Source organism: Rhinolophus ferrumequinum, chromosome 10, assembly GCF_004115265.2.
Source record: "Rhinolophus ferrumequinum isolate MPI-CBG mRhiFer1 chromosome 10, mRhiFer1_v1.p, whole genome shotgun sequence".
Lineage (NCBI taxonomy): Eukaryota > Metazoa > Chordata > Mammalia > Chiroptera > Rhinolophidae > Rhinolophus > Rhinolophus ferrumequinum.
In genome coordinates this window covers 21,157,867-21,173,732 of record NC_046293.1, presented here as the reverse complement: position 1 = coordinate 21,173,732, position 15,866 = coordinate 21,157,867, and the positions used below count along the sequence as shown (strand labels likewise).

Sequence of the window (15,866 nt, the reverse complement as noted above, 5' to 3'; positions counted from 1 at the left end):
TTTGGAACAAAAATTACTATAAGACCCGGTATTATATTATATCATATATATTATATGATATATATAATATATATATCATATTATATATATCATATCATATCATATATCAGACCCGTTCTTATATTATAGTAAAATATACTCAAATTTGGTTCTTTTACCTATCATCTCAATATGTTTTGGAAGCTATTATCAATTATTAGAATCTTTATATTTTTCTTTCTGACCTATAGTTAACTTAGTATTCTAGTTCAAATTTGGTTATCATGAGCAAGAATGCTGGAGAAGACATGCAGTTTTTGTTGGTGCATATTTCTTTTTAATGTTAAAAATGGTTTTAAATGTTAACATACACATTTTTAAAGAAAACTCATCATTTTGGAATTTATAGTGTGTGTGGTGTATGTGCCAGATACTAAGGATATAAAAATGGTCTGCCCACAAAGGCCTTATAGTTTAATTGGGATAGCTACAGTGTGTCCTGCTATGATGTTTGTTTCTTTAATATGAATTAATTCGTGATTGGTAAATAGGGCAGTGATGACAACATGGTGAACAAATTCTGTTGGTTCATGTAACAGCAACCAAAACAAAGTCCTGAACCCTGGCTGAAGGCAGCAAACCACCTATCAGTGTCCTTCACTTCCTATGCCCTTCCTCCTAACCTGGTTTGGCTACGTGCTCTGTGTTAGGAAGTACTTATTTTGTGACGATTCCCCCATTTGGGGCATTTTATTGTTGCCTTTATGCTTGACAGCTCAATTGTTTCTTCTGTCTTCTTTCTCCCATTTATCAAGTAGAAATCACTTTTTTAAGGACAAGTCTTATTATTCAATATTTAAACTATGCTAGTATTTTTTTTAGGATTTAATTGTTTTTATTAGTGTTCTCTTTATAAAGTTGTGTATGTTTTGAGTGGTCTGTTCTAATCCTTTTTCCCTAAGTCTTGTTCTTCTTTCTATCGTTTTCTTTTTTAGTTTTATTGTGTTAAGAACGCTTAACGTGAGCTCTACCCTCTTAGTAGATTTTTAAGTGTGCAGTACAGGCACATGTTGTAGATCGGGTCTCTTGAACTTACTTGTTTTGCATGACTGAAATTTTATGCTCATCAGCTAGCAACTCCCTTTTCCCTCTTCTCCCCAGCCCCTGACAACCACAATTCTGTTGTTTATTTCCATGAGGTTAACTATTTTAGATGTCTCATATCAGTGGAATCATGCAGATTTGTCCTTCTGTGACTGGCTTATTTCACTTAGCATTATGTCATTCAGGTTCATCTATGTTGTCGGATATTGCAAGATTTCCTTCTTTTTTAAGGCTGAATATTATTCTAATACAGCATTTATCACATTTTTAAAATTTGGCTCTGTTATTTTCAGTACACAGTTTTAAAGAACGTGAGGTTTTTCAGGAATGCATATGTATGGCAAAATAGCAGAATTGTCCAGATACAGCTAACTATAAAATGTGAACAAAGCAATGTTGGAAACATGGAAAGAGAGCCATCTTTCTGCTGGGGCACACCTAGAGATGTCACTGTCCTGCCTTCCGCTTTCAGCATGCCTTGTATGCCTGTACCAGGGAGTGGGGGTGAGTAGGGCCCTCTCTCAGCTCTCCTGCCCCTCCATCACCATAAGCTGCCTCCGCTTGGGACTCAGTGAGGACCCAGAGAGGCTCAGAGTGTTTCTGTACATTTACTTGCTCTGCACAGTAGGTCTTGCACAGCTACACCTCACAGTGGGGGGACAAAGAAGGGTGTGAGGGGTTCCCTTTCAGCAGCTCTCCCTCAGCTGTGGAGTGTGGCCGCCTTCTCTACAAAGGTCTGTAGTGCTTCAGAGAGACTGCTCTCAGTTCTCCCTGCCCCAAGTCTTCACCAGGTTTTGTGTATCTGTTCCTTGCGGGAGAGGGGTGTCTCTCTTAGCCCTCCTGCTCTGCCCCTAATTTTTTTACACAAGCACTCAGCGAAGGCCTGTGGCAAAAGTTGGTGAGTGACTGCAGGTTTATTTTGTGGCTGGGACTCCCTGGGATTCTAATCCGTTGTGCCAGTCTTCACTTGTCCTTTACAAATCTGTGAAAAATTCAGCTAGTTCTCCTTACACTGTCAGTGGCAGCTTTCTCCCCCACTGCTGCTCTGTTGAGGATGAAAACAATCAGAGGTCTCTTCTAGGCGGGAATAATCATATTCTGGATTTCAGTTCTTTGAGGTTTCTTTACACACTCAGCTCTGGTTGAATTTTTAAAATGTGTGGTTTTATAGGTTATCTGGCTTGTTATCATTTATCAGGGTTGGAGAGATTACATGCTAAGTGGAAATTGGTGGGTCTATTTCTGTTGTCTTTCAAGAAGATTTAAATTTCTTCTGGCAGGCAGATCACTGATCCTGCACTTGCGGGGTTTCAGGTTTTCTTAGGGCTGGTTTATTTCTGGTTTGCCTTTATTCTTAGTGTTTAGTCTGTGCCTTTGAGGATGTCAGGTGAATATCTGTAGTACTCACAGGCCTTTCAGCCTTTCTTTCCCGGCATCACAAGGCTTCCAAAATTCTTGCTGCTCTTTGGAGCTGCTACTTTTCGTTTGCATTCCCATCATCTAACCCAGTGTAAACGTTGCTTGGGAATCAACAGGTGTCTCCAAGGGCAAATTGCACAGTTTCAGTTTTGCTTTTCTGCAGGCACCCCTTTCCAGGATCTTGGACCTTGTAGCCTTGGCTGCTCTGGCAGTCTTCTTCCCACACCCCACAATGAGACTGTCTCAAGCTCCAGGCCACTGTTTTCAGCTCAGCCTCTTTTCCCCACAAGGTAGAACCAGCACATTTTCCAGAGGGAAAAGCAGAGGGAAATGTGGGCTTACCTTGTAGACTCCTTTGCAAGAGAAGAAATCCTGGTTATCTTCGTGGTTCTCTGATTCCTTCAGTTTGTTTTTAATATAGCTTTTGTCAAAACTGAAGGCAGAAGAGAAAATTTTTTTACATACCCTTATAGTTGCAACAGAAAAAATAAGGTAGGTAAGAATAAATCTAACCAAAAATAGTAAAGCTTTTTATAGAAAAACATTTTTTAAAATTTGCTAGAAAATATTAACACTTAACTAAATGGAAAGATATTATGAAGATGTCAGTTATTCTAGGTGGGTCCATAGATTGAATGCAATTCCAATCAAATGCAAACGGGATGCTTTGGAAGGAGTTGATGAGATAATTCCAAAATGTACATGAAAGAAGAAGAGTTCCAGAAATAACCAAGATACTCTAGAGAAGAATGAGGTTAAAGGGGACTTATTTGTCAGATAGATAAGCTTAATTACTAAGCTGTAATTAAAATAGTGTAGCATTAGCACAGCGTGACAGCTTGGCTAAAGGAATCAAATAGGCCAGAAAGAAACCTATGCATATATGGAAATGTGATATATGACAGAGGAAACATGGCAGATCTGTATGCAAAATGTGGAATAATTAATAAATTGTGTTGTGACATGTGGTTATGCATGTAAAAAATAAGTTTGGATTCCATGCTGTTAAAAAAAATCAGTTCCATATCGAATAAAAGTTTAAATCTAAAGAGCAAATTTTAGGCATTGTAAGAGAATTTATTTATGACTTCAGGGTAAGGAAGTTATTAAGAAATGAGAGGATATACTATCAATAAAAATAGATTGGTAAATTTGCAGTATTAGGTTAATAAATTTGAGTTATTAATAAGAACTCATCATGAGACATCATTAACAAAGTGAAACGACAAAAAATATCTGCAGTACTCACACAACCAACAAAGGATCAGATTTTGTAAAGAACTCTTATTAATAAGAAAAAAAGACATTCAATAGAAAAATGGTTAAAAGATATAGATCAGCATTTCACAGAAATCATATATGAATCTAAGAAAGATGCTCAATCCTGTAATTAGAGAAGTGAAAATGGAATGTGATACCATTTCACACCCATTAGATGGGAAAAGACTGTAAAGTCTGACTACACCAAGTCTTGGTGTACATGTTAGCAAAAGGAACTCTGTTTTACTTATGATGAGCATGTCCACTGATACCACCACTTCAGAAAACAATTTGTGTTACATTGTAAAACTGGAAAAGTACATCTGGATGATAACCTGTCACTCAGCATACGTACTCTTGGATATGTCATCTACAGAAATTGGCACGTGTAGGTTGGGAGATATATACATGATTGTTTGTAACACCATTGTAATTAATAATAAAAACAATCCAAATGTCAACTGGCAAGAGAATGTACCAGTACAAATCAGTGAATTACAGATATATCGAACATGAATCATAAACTGCGGTATTGGATTATTTTCTAAATGTACAATACTCAAGACTACATAGGATATGGTACTCTTTTGTAATGCTCAAAAGCAAACAAAACAAAAATGTATTGAGTACATATTCTATATTATATAAATGTATTTTTTTAAGCATTTATTTGCTTAAACAAAATTAAGCAGAATAATGTCTTGGGCTTCTCGCAAGAATTAAGTGATGGAATAGAGAGGAGCACACAGGAGGTTTCTATGATTTTGGTAATGTTCTAACTTTTAAATTGTTTGATGGGTGATAAGTGTTTCTTTTATTATTATACTGCATAATTTTCATGTATTCTTTTGTAAGCATGAATTAATTGCATTTTATTGAGTAAGATATATTGTGACCACCCAAGTAACCCTTTCCATTCCACTGAAAGTATTTTTTAATAGCTAAAATATTGATAATAGTTAAAACATTATAACCTAGTGAATTATCTATATTTCACTATAATATAAGACTGTGTCTTTCCTTATTGATAATTGCTACATTAAGGAATGTAGTGTAGTGGAATGGAGGTAGACAGTTTGGGTTTATATTCTAGCTCCACCATTTACTGATTGTGTGACTTTGGATAAGTTATAATTTCACTGTGGCTCAGTTACTTCATTGGTAAAATGGAGGTAATAATTATACCTAGTTGTGAAGATTGAGTTCTTTAAAGTACAAGAAACAGTGCAGAGCACATGGTAAATAAATGCTGGGTGCTTTGGTATTTTTAATGTAATAAGTTGTTAACATCCAGTAATTTGAAAAATAAGAAGAGCTTAGTTTCTTGAATGATCTAGAATTGGTAAAACTTACAATTCTAACAAGTATTTTACGTTCTTTCCTAGAGAAGCATGTCATAGGGACATTGTGAATTTGCAAGTGGAGATGATTAAACAGTTTCATATGCAGTTGGTATGTATAACAAATTTTATTTTAAATGAGTGTAGAATTGTGGCTCTACAAAATCCAGTAAAGGGCGATATATATTTTACTTAGTCATATCTAGTTGCTATGATAAATAAATGGGGAGTTTTAGAAATTTTATAAGTAAAATAGTTTTTAACTAGTCACCCTACTTTTTAACTTATGATATTAAGGCTACTTTTTTACAGTGTTTTTTTTCTTTGCAGTAAGTAAGCAAAAATCTTCCCAAATGTGCAAGTAAGCCTTTCAAATATGTAAATTTTACTAGTGATCTTTCATTTATATTAACAAAGTAGTAAGCGTGGTTAAGTACAAGAAACATCATTTAGCTAGTTAATTGAACATGAGAGAAATGATAGATGAAAGTATGTAAAACAAGTTGCCAAATAAATGTGAAATGCCAATAATTTAAAAACCATTTTTTTCTTTTCTAGAATGAAATGCACTCTTTGCTGGAAAGATACTCAGTGAATGAAGGTTTAGTGGCTGAAATTGAAAGACTAAGAGAAGAAAACAAAAGACTCCGGGCCCACTTTTGAAATTTCAGTGAATCCCTTAATGTTTTTTAATTTAGGAAGTTTCTGGCAACACAGAAATACATGGAATCATTATTTTTTTCATGGCCTCTGGGAAAATAATTTTTTTTTCAAGTAAAAGGGTAATGGGATTTTATACCAACCAGTATTTCATCTTCTCTGACTGTCAAAAATATTTATATTTTTATATTAAAAGCTGTACAATGTATCATCTGCAAATAGGAAAGTCAATAGGATCTTTATTTTCTGAAAGCTTTAGCTAAACACTAAGTGCCCTTTTTCATAAGAAAAGAAAATTGTGCAAAAAAATAGGTTATGGATATTTTAAAATCACCTTTTTTTACTGATATATTTTTGATTGACAGTTGCTTTTCAAATATGTTTGGATATTTCCGGATTAAACTGTTTGATATGCATTCTATTTTTATGGAGAAATTTTAAAATGGCAATTGGTGCTTCTAAGCAACTGACTAATAAAATACAAGGTTGGTTAGTAATTATTTTAACTTGATAAATCAATTATGGCTATTATTTATTTGTTGTATATTTGATAAGACAATTTTTGGAATTTTCAGTTGCACAGATTACATTATATCTATTGCATTTATGTTACTGTATTGTACTTCTGACAAATCTGTACTCCTGGTTGGTAATTTTTTTTAGCTAACTTCACTTTACCTATGAAAATTTTTAAGGATTTGTAAGATTCAACTAGAGCTGCGTATCTGCTGATGATCTCACAAATTAATAACAAGCAAAATTATACTATAAAGTTTCAACCAAAATGATTCAACTTATAATCAGTGAAAATTTCATAGTAAAAACTAAATATTACTATATTTTTGCCATTTTTTTCTCCCACGAGAAGTGTGGATTTTTTTTTGTTTGTTTTGTGGTTTATATCACTAACTTTCTCTAATTCTTTGTGTGCTGTGTGTAATTTTTTATATTGTTGACTTAACCATAAAATTTATAAAGGTTAATTGTCAAAAGAATTTATACCTCTTTGACAATAGATGGATGTGTACATTTACCTGCTGTGATCTACAGTTTTTGTGGTATAAGATTAGGTGGGTTACTGGCTTGTTTACCTTCTGTAGTCTCTTGTCCCAAAGATTTAAATTATGTACCTTATGTATAGTATTCCTGCCCAATTTTGACTTCTGAGATGAAAATATTTACTGAAATAAAAAGGAAATTGAGCTAGCTTACTAACTGTATGGTTTTCCAAAGCAGTGGAAATTTTTGAGGATATTTTTAATAAATGTAAACATACTAATAATTACTTCAAGGAATAAAAACAAATACTACTTTTTCCCAGTGTGATTCTGAGAATACATTTGTATTGAAGCCTAAGAGGTACTGTGTGAACGTTTTCCTAGCAGATTATGAAAGCATTATGACTTGTAACAAGTTTTCTTATATATAATTATCAGGCAGGTTGAGAAGACATAAAAGTGTGTTTTGCCTACATTTTGTATTTAAATCCATTAATATTTTCCTATTACCTTTTTCTATACATGTACTTAATGTATATTAAAAGAGGTGGGATAAATAAAACAATTTTAGTAACTTTATATATGTAGTTGAAACATTTTTCTCATGGCATTTAAAAGCAAATAAATACAAAAAATAAAATTCCCATATGGTAAAAATGGGAAACCTGGAATTGAACTTTTGCCTCTGGCCAAGATGGAATAATAGAGATTGGATTTAACCATCTGACAATTTTTAAAAGAGAAAATATGTGAAGCAGTTTTCAAATATTGGACATCATGCAGCACAGGGCTATGATCCCTGAGAAAGGAAGACAAGTGATGAAAACTCAATGAAGTTGAAGCACAAGAAATAAGAAAATAACACCAAAGCACATTATAATCAAATGTCTGAAGACCACTGACAAAGGAAAATTCTTAAAACAGCTGAAGTCAAAAGACACGGAGGAACAAAGATGAGAATGTCAGAGGCAGTGGAGCAATAACTTTCAAGTACCGAAAGAAAATAACTCAGAATTCTATACCGAGCAAAAATACCTTTCAAAAATGAAAATGAAATGAAAACTTTTTGAGACCTATGAAGAGTGGAAGCCGTCTTGCGTATTGGAAATGTTAAAGAATGTCTTTAGTCAGAAAGAAAATGGTACCAGATAGAAATTTCTTTCTATGCAAAGTAATGAAGAACACAAAAATGGGACATACATAAACAAAAAAATGTAAGACTCTTTTTCTTATTTTAAATCATTTTTAAAGGATAATTAACTAAAGCCAAAATGATAACAAGGTATTTTGTGGTTAACATATGTAAAGTGAAATACCTGACAACAATATCAAGGATGGGAGGAGGGAAATGAAAGTATATTGATTCCTTTAAGGTTCCTATACCATGAAGTAGTATAATATTACCTGAAAATAGTCTGTGACAAGAATGTATAATGTAAACCCTAAAGCAACCACAAAAAATAAAAACAGGTAAAACTGATAAACCAACAAAAATGATATTTGTTATGTAACCATAGAAAAAAACAAAAAACCCAAAAGTAGGAAGGAAAAAAAGGGGAACAGAGAATAGGTAGGAAAAATAGAAAATAAACAGTAAGATGGTATACTTAAACAGCAATATCAATAATTACATTAATGCAATTGTCAATTTTCCTTGTTATCAAATTGAGTCTTTTATACAACTATATGTTGTATCAAAGAAATCTTCAAATATAAAGACATAATTTTAATATAAAAAGAATTAAATTTGAAAGTATATTGAACTGAATGCAAATGAAAGCAAATTATTAAATTTTGTGGGAATCAGCTAAATCAAGTACTTAAAGGGAAATGTGTATCATTAAATGTCTATATTAGAAAATGAAATTCAAATCAATGACTTCAGCTTCCACCTCAAGCAACAAAAATAATAGCAAGTGAAATACAAAACAAGCAAATGAAAGGAAAAAGATGAAATCAATGCAATAGAAAACAAAATCAATTGAGAAAATCAGTGAAATTAAAAATTCTTTTAGATAATGGAATTGATAAACTGTTAGTTGGACTGATGAGAAGAAAAGGTGTAAATTACCAATATGAGGAATGAGAGAAGTGACATCACTACAGATTCTACAGATACTTCTGACAAAAATACCAAACCTCAATGGCTACATTGGTGAATTCTTTCAAATGTTTAAAGGACAAAGTATTTCAATTCTCAATGTTTCCAGAAAATCATAATTCCTAACTAATTCTTTGAGGCCGGCATTACCCTCATACCAAAATCACAAAAGTACACACCAGTATTCATCATGAACACATGCAAAAGTTCTAAACACAATTTTAGCAATTTGAAACCAACTATGTATAAAAAGGATAATATGTTTATTTGACCTAGTGAGATTTATCTCAAGGATGCAAATTTGGGCTAACATTAAAAAATTAATGCAATTCACTATATTAACAGATTAATATAGGAAAACTATATGATCATCTCAATAAATGCAAAAAGAGCATTTGACAAAATCCAGCATTTATTTCTGACTAAAAACTCTCAGCAAAATAAGAATAAAAAAGAACTAATGACACATGATAAAGGGCATCCTAAGAAAAACCTGCAGCCAACATCATACTTGAATGGTGAAAGACTGGATTGTTTTCCCCTAAGATCAGAGACTGAAGATGTCCACTGTCCCCTTTTATTATACATTGTACTGGAGTTTCTAGCCAAGACAATTAGGCAAGAAAAAAGCAAATGACTTCCAGATTACAAATGAAGAAGTAAAGTATCTTCACAGGTGATACACTCGACTCTATAGAAAAATCCTATGGAATATATAAAACTAAAACTAATAAGTGAGTTTAACAGTTTATAGTATATAAAAGGTCAATATATAACAATTACATTTCTATATACTAGCAAAAAATTGAAATTAAAAATCAATGCTATTTATATTAGCATAAAAAATATGCGATGCTTTGGTAGAAATTTGGTAAAAGTTACCCAAGACCTGTACATTGAATTCTGCAAAACGTTACTGAGAGAAAGTAAACCTAAATAAATGGAGAGACATATCATGTTCTTGGATTGTAATATTGAATATTATTAAATGTCAATTTTTCCCATACGTATTGATTTAGATTCAGTATAATCCCAATAGAAATTTTAGCAGAAACGATTTTTCTCTTCAGCTCTGTCTATTTTAATATTTACCTAACCTGGTATTTAATGTCACCTATTTAATTTTTCATCTTAGAATTTCCATTTGGTTATTTTTTTAGTTTCTAATTCTCTGTTGAAATCTTACACTTTAATTCTTTAAATTTATTTTGGTTTGTGCCTGATAGCTAGTATCTGGATAGCCTATAAATTTGTTTCTATTTTACATTTCTCTCAGTTTTTGGTCACATGTGCCTTCTAATCTTGAATATTTATTGAGTGATTGATCTTATGAAAAACAAATACTTTTGAGTCTCTAAATGCTATTATCTTCTAGGGAAAATTTATTTTCAGAATGACAGATAACTGGGCTAGGGGAATGAACACTGCCATGTCATCTTAATCCAGTCGGGTTGAGGTGACTCCAAATTGAGTTTAAATCCCTGGTTTATTTTTATTTTTAAGGTATAACCCTTCAGAGTTCAAACCAAACCCTTGGGGTTCCATCACAGCCTGGTGAGTCATGAAGTCTAATTTTTGTCTCCCCAACTCTGTAAGGACTTTTCAAAGTTCTGCTTCTGAACTTTGTTGATGTTTAGATGTGCTATTTGCTATTTTATAGTTGAAGTTAACAGAATGCCAGACAAGTTGGGTAGATAATCACTTCATCTGATCTAAAACATTTCTAGTAAGGAATTATTTTATGTATTAATAAATTATCGAGTTCCACATACTACAAAGATACAAAGATACTAGTATGTAGTATGTTACTTGTAAGAAAATCAAGTATGTATCTATAGAAGCTATAATTCGGGCCTTTGAAATGAAAAAAAGTATCGTTTAATAGGTTAGTGATTCTCAATATGTGATTTGGTGAGCTCTTGGAAGTCCCAAGATTCTTTTGGGTGTTCATGAGGTCAAAATTATTTTCATAATAATACTAAGACATTGTCTTTTTCACTCATTTTTCATGAGCATAGAGTGGAAGTTTATAGAGGTTACATGACACAATTACATCATTGCCCCAGTATCTAATAGAATGGGTGCTTATTTATTCTTGTACATTCTAGAATTTTCTAAGATAAGCTCTTTGGACTCTTCAATAATTTTTAATAGTATAAAAGAGAACTGAGACTAAGAAAGTTGAGAACCTGTAGTGTACTTTTTCAGCTGGTAAAAAGGACACTTAAGGTTAAGGGCACAGTTTCACATGAGTCCTATGTACTTAGTAGCAGAAATTAAGTCAAGAGTAAGAGAAGCATGTCTAGCAAAGAATTGTGGGTGTGACTTGGCTTTTGGCACACAGAGTACACTGGAATCAAATGCATAGAAATTCACAGGGTGTTTCAGACTGTCAAATTAGCAAAAGTACTGTCATCTAGGACTAAAAGATTGAAGCTTTACAAAAATATTAAGAAAACCTCTGGGCCCTCAACTTTGTAATATTGGCAGCAGGCTAAGAAAGTTGCTCAGTTGCCAAAATGGCATATCTTCCAAAGCCCTTTTCAGAAGTGGTTAAAGAGAGTGAAAAAGGATGGACATCTCAAAGAGCAGAGTCAAAACAGTGGAGAACAATGGAATGGGAGGCACTACCAGGGTGCAGAACACAAGCCTAATCAAGACATATTCCCCATCCACAGAGCAGCATTTGCCCAGTGGAGTTTCAGAATTGCTATTGGCCAGTGATTACTATGAGCCTCCCATTCTTCTTAAATTCAAGTATTTATTATAGTTATTCTGTGCTAGCTTCACCGTTGTTGGTAGGCTGGGTGCATGTCTTTTGTTCATTGTCTCTGAACAAAAGCAATGGTTGTTACCAGATGAGACACAGCTGAATCTAGTGTAGATTACAAGATCACAAGTTTTGAGCCTGATGCTGTGATTGGATGCGACTTTCAGAGTCCTTGGCTGGAGTGATCATACATTGCATTTGGGAGGAACATGAATTATTGTGGCCCAGAGAGCAGAGTGGTGGTATTGTCGCCAGTCCTTCACCCCTACTTGTATCCCTGTCCTTTGTAGTTCTACTCAAAGAGGTGACTTTGGGTTTGGCCCTTTGGCTTGCTTTGGACAATAAAGCAGAAATGATGGTGTGCCAAAACCAGGCCTAGGCTTTAAGAGGTCTTGCAGCAGGTTTCCACCTGCTGTCTTGTACCTCTCACAGGACCATTAAAAGCACAAAATAAAACACAGGAAGCTACCTGGGCTAGCTGCTGGTCTCAACAGGAACATGAAATATGTGAAGTAGAGCTGTCTCAGCCACGCTGCTCAGCCACACCCAGCCTAGTCCAGCCCAGCTGACCTTGAGATCTCCGGGAATGAATGCCTGCCATTGTATGCCATGGAGAGTTTTTGGTTTCTACGTAGCAGTAGTAACTGACAATGTGTTGATGCACCTCTGTTCCAGCAGCTGTGATTTAGCGTTACATCCTGCCTTGCTGAGATTTTTGTAAGAGCCTCCTAACTGAGCTTCTGTTTTCCTCTCGTTCCTTCTTGTCTCTTGTATACACCTCTACTAGAGTTGTCCTCACCCAAAAGGAAAACCTAATTTTCCACAGGAAGAAGCCATGGCTTTTGGTGTGGCATCCTGGTCCTTCCTTGAAGACTTGTCTCCTGCTACTCCACACACCCTGAACCTGACATCCCAGTCTCAGGTTCCAGAGAGCACCGTGCCATTTCATGGCTGTGGGCCATCACTTTTATTCTTCTCTCTGCCTGGAAAACTCCTACACATCCTTTAGGACACTCACATGTCTTGTCTTTTGTGATATTTTTCCATGACCTAAAGGCAATCATGCTGTCTTCTGTGCATCCAAAAATTCATATTCTACTGCTATTATAATTTTTATAGAATTGGAATGATTTGTCTTCAGGTCTCTCTCCCCACTGGGCCGAGGCCATTTCTGAATGTTTTCTGTAGATGCAATATCTAATATGATACTTTGACCTCCACAGAGGTTCAATATCATATCATATCTAATTTTATCAATTGTTGAATAATGTGGAATATACGTAGGGATTGTTATAGATTATTAATTCTTGTAATTCCTGTATGGTGTTTATAATATTTGCAATAAACTGGAAATTTGGTTAACCGTAATTCTCCCTTCTTCACACTTGTCAAATAATAGCATTTGTTGTAGTAGGATAAATATATGGACATAGAAGAATGACAATAATGGTTGAAGATAAGTTGATATGCCCTTGGTGTAGATATTGTGAGTCCTTTTCAAGTGAAATCTGACAATCAGCTCACTTAAAATTAAAATGTCAAAAATCAATTATGCTTCATTTTTCATTCAGACAAATTGAACTTTTCAAAATATATTTGAAGCACATCTTATGTCAGAAGACACCTACTCTATTATTTGAGTGCTAGTGAAATGAAAAAACATTCTATTTTTCACTTTTAAAATCATACACACTAGATCTTTATCTGCTAAAATGAGACTGCAGAATATCTGGATGTCTAAATATTGCTATCGTTCTTGAACTCTCTTTAAATAACAATGACTTTGGCAAAGAACAAAGTTATCAATGGAATAGGAGGGAACTGCTGGAACATAGACCACACGAAGGAGCCTGTGCAAAGAAAAGACTGGAGGAGAAGATGGGGGCAAATCAGAAGGGCTTTGTATGACATGGCTAAGAGTCTAGACTTCAATAAACAGACGGATGTTTTCTGGAGATGACGAAAAGAAGGGAGTGAATTTCTCTGTCCCTCTCCTTCTTGTTAGAAAGTATACAGACTCCTAAACATGACCACCCTCGTCAGCTTTGTTAGGTAAATGTAGCTGACATCTATTTTACACAGCGGGCTTGGCTTTTTAAGTTTGAACGGGGAATGATAGCACATCCCCTTAGTGGGTGTGGCGTGATTTTGGTAGGTCTGCTGGCTATCCCAGATCTGGGAGCTTGGTTTTGCTGGGGTTTCTCTCAGGATTGGTAGTAAATAGTCTCAGGCATTATCCCATGGTCTGGGCAACTTCCACAGAAGATTCCATCTCAGCCTGTGCTTTAGTAGAGGTGTTCCAACTCACAAGGCTCACTTTGGCTCCGCGTCTTCTTTTTTTAATTCGTTCACTTCATTCATTCATTCATTCATTCATTCATTCATTCATTCATTCAGCGAGCAGTAGTTACCTCCCATGTGCCAAGCACTGGGCATCATACTGAGGAGCACACTAATTGAGTAGAAAAGACGGACACATACATTGAACAATCGTGCTGAGAGCTGGGGATGGATACATGCACGGCACATTGTGAAGGCAGCAGAGAGGGGTGTTAGCTGCAACTAGAAGAGGTCGAGTATCTGAGAAGGCTTCCTAGAGGTGACAGGAGGTAAAGTAGGGGGCAAAGTCCTGCGCTGAGGATTAAAGATGAATAGAAATACACCTGGTGAAGAGGAGGGAAGTGCCTCTCACACAGGAAGCTGGAAACAGCATGCATAAGACTTGGAGGGCCAGGCAGGGAGAGCAGGATACAGGTTGCAGAGATGAGCCACGTCAGATGCCTTGGGTGCATGCCAGGGTGCTAGCATTTTCTTCTGAAGACAAAAAGGAACAAATAAGGGTTTAAATTAGGAATGTGTCATGTTCAGATTTAGAAAGATGATTCTGACGACAGTGAAGAACATGGTTCTGAGAAGAATTATACCGAGGGCACTGATGTAGTTTTAGTCCATTCATGCTGCAATTTAAAAAAATACCGTGATTAGATGTCTTATAGACAACAGAAATGTATTTCTCACAGTCCTGGATGCTGGGAAGTCTAAGATAAAGGCAGATGAGGACCCACGTCCTGGTTCAGAGACAACTCTCTTTTCACTGTATTCTCACCGTGCAGAAGGAGCAGGTCATGTCTCTGGGGCTTTTATAAGAACACTAATCCCATTCATGAAGCCCTCATGACCTAATTACCTCCCAAAGGTCCCACCTCCTAACATCATCACATTGGGGGTTAAAATTTCAACATTCGGGGGGAACACAAACATTCAGACCATAGCAGATGCCATTTAGGAAACTGTTCAGTCATCCAGGTAAGAAACACAACCATCAAAAGATTGGAGGACTATTTAGAAGGTGAAATAAGCAGAGCTTGATCAAAGATAGTGGATTTAAACTGGAAAGCATCTAGAAGCCACCTTTTAATCATTAGGGGGCCTATTGATTTGAGAAGGCTTTTTATGTTTAATTACCCTACTAGCTCTAGTTTTCAGAGTTTTAAACATTAATGGTATGAACAGAAATTTAGCAGTTTCCAACATCTACTGAACATTCCTCCCCTTTATTAACCTATAGTGAGTTATGATTTATTTTTTTAATACTGACCTATCTTTTTATTTGGGGGGTAAATTCTACATGGTCAGGGAGGTTATTTTCATATATTGTTACATCTTTTTCTGTGGTATTTCAGAGTTTCAATTGTATTGTTATAAGCAATATAGGTTTCTAATTTGCTAAGTTTTTATATAAGGAATAGTCAGCTTAACAAGATTAAATGATGTATGTTTATATGCTTATTAGATAAAAAAATTGTTATATTTTATATCATGTTTATTATGCTACTTATAAATTTATATAATCAAGATGAACAGTGGTTTTTATGCCTGTTTTATATCACTTAAAGCATAATATTTTCATTTTAATTTATTATACAGGCTCTGAATTCCTTTTTTGCTTTTATTATATGTAAATTGACCATGTCAGTCATAGCGATGACTTAATTTGATACTGGGTCATCAGTTGCCTATTATGAAATTACTCCTGTGGGAAGATAACTGACTCAAATAACAAAGGCAAGGAACACATTGCAGCAAGACAGGCTATGGACTGTTATGTTATATGTGCTGTTGTGGGTTGTGCAATAGCGTGCTCTTCCATTTGTGACTTTATGGCTGTGCTTTGATCCTCAAAGCTGCTATGTTTCTGCATCTGCTTTTTCCTTCATTTGTGAGCAACATGTTCA

At 34.9% G+C, this 15,866-nt stretch overlaps 1 protein-coding gene across 2 annotated transcripts in view; it reads left to right on the top strand.

Annotated features, from left to right (window-relative positions):
- The window catches only part of NEDD1 (NEDD1 gamma-tubulin ring complex targeting factor), a 43,573-nt gene extending 36,496 nt beyond the window's left edge, over positions 1-7,077 (top strand). For both annotated transcript variants that reach the window (XM_033118726.1, XM_033118725.1), the window contains exons 14-15: positions 5,148-5,214; positions 5,661-7,077. In XM_033118726.1, the coding sequence (XP_032974617.1) occupies positions 5,148-5,214; positions 5,661-5,765 (172 nt within the window). In that variant the 3' untranslated portion in view covers positions 5,766-7,077. The remainder of the gene's footprint in view (positions 1-5,147; positions 5,215-5,660) is intronic.
- Positions 7,078-15,866: the final 8,789 nt, after the last annotated feature.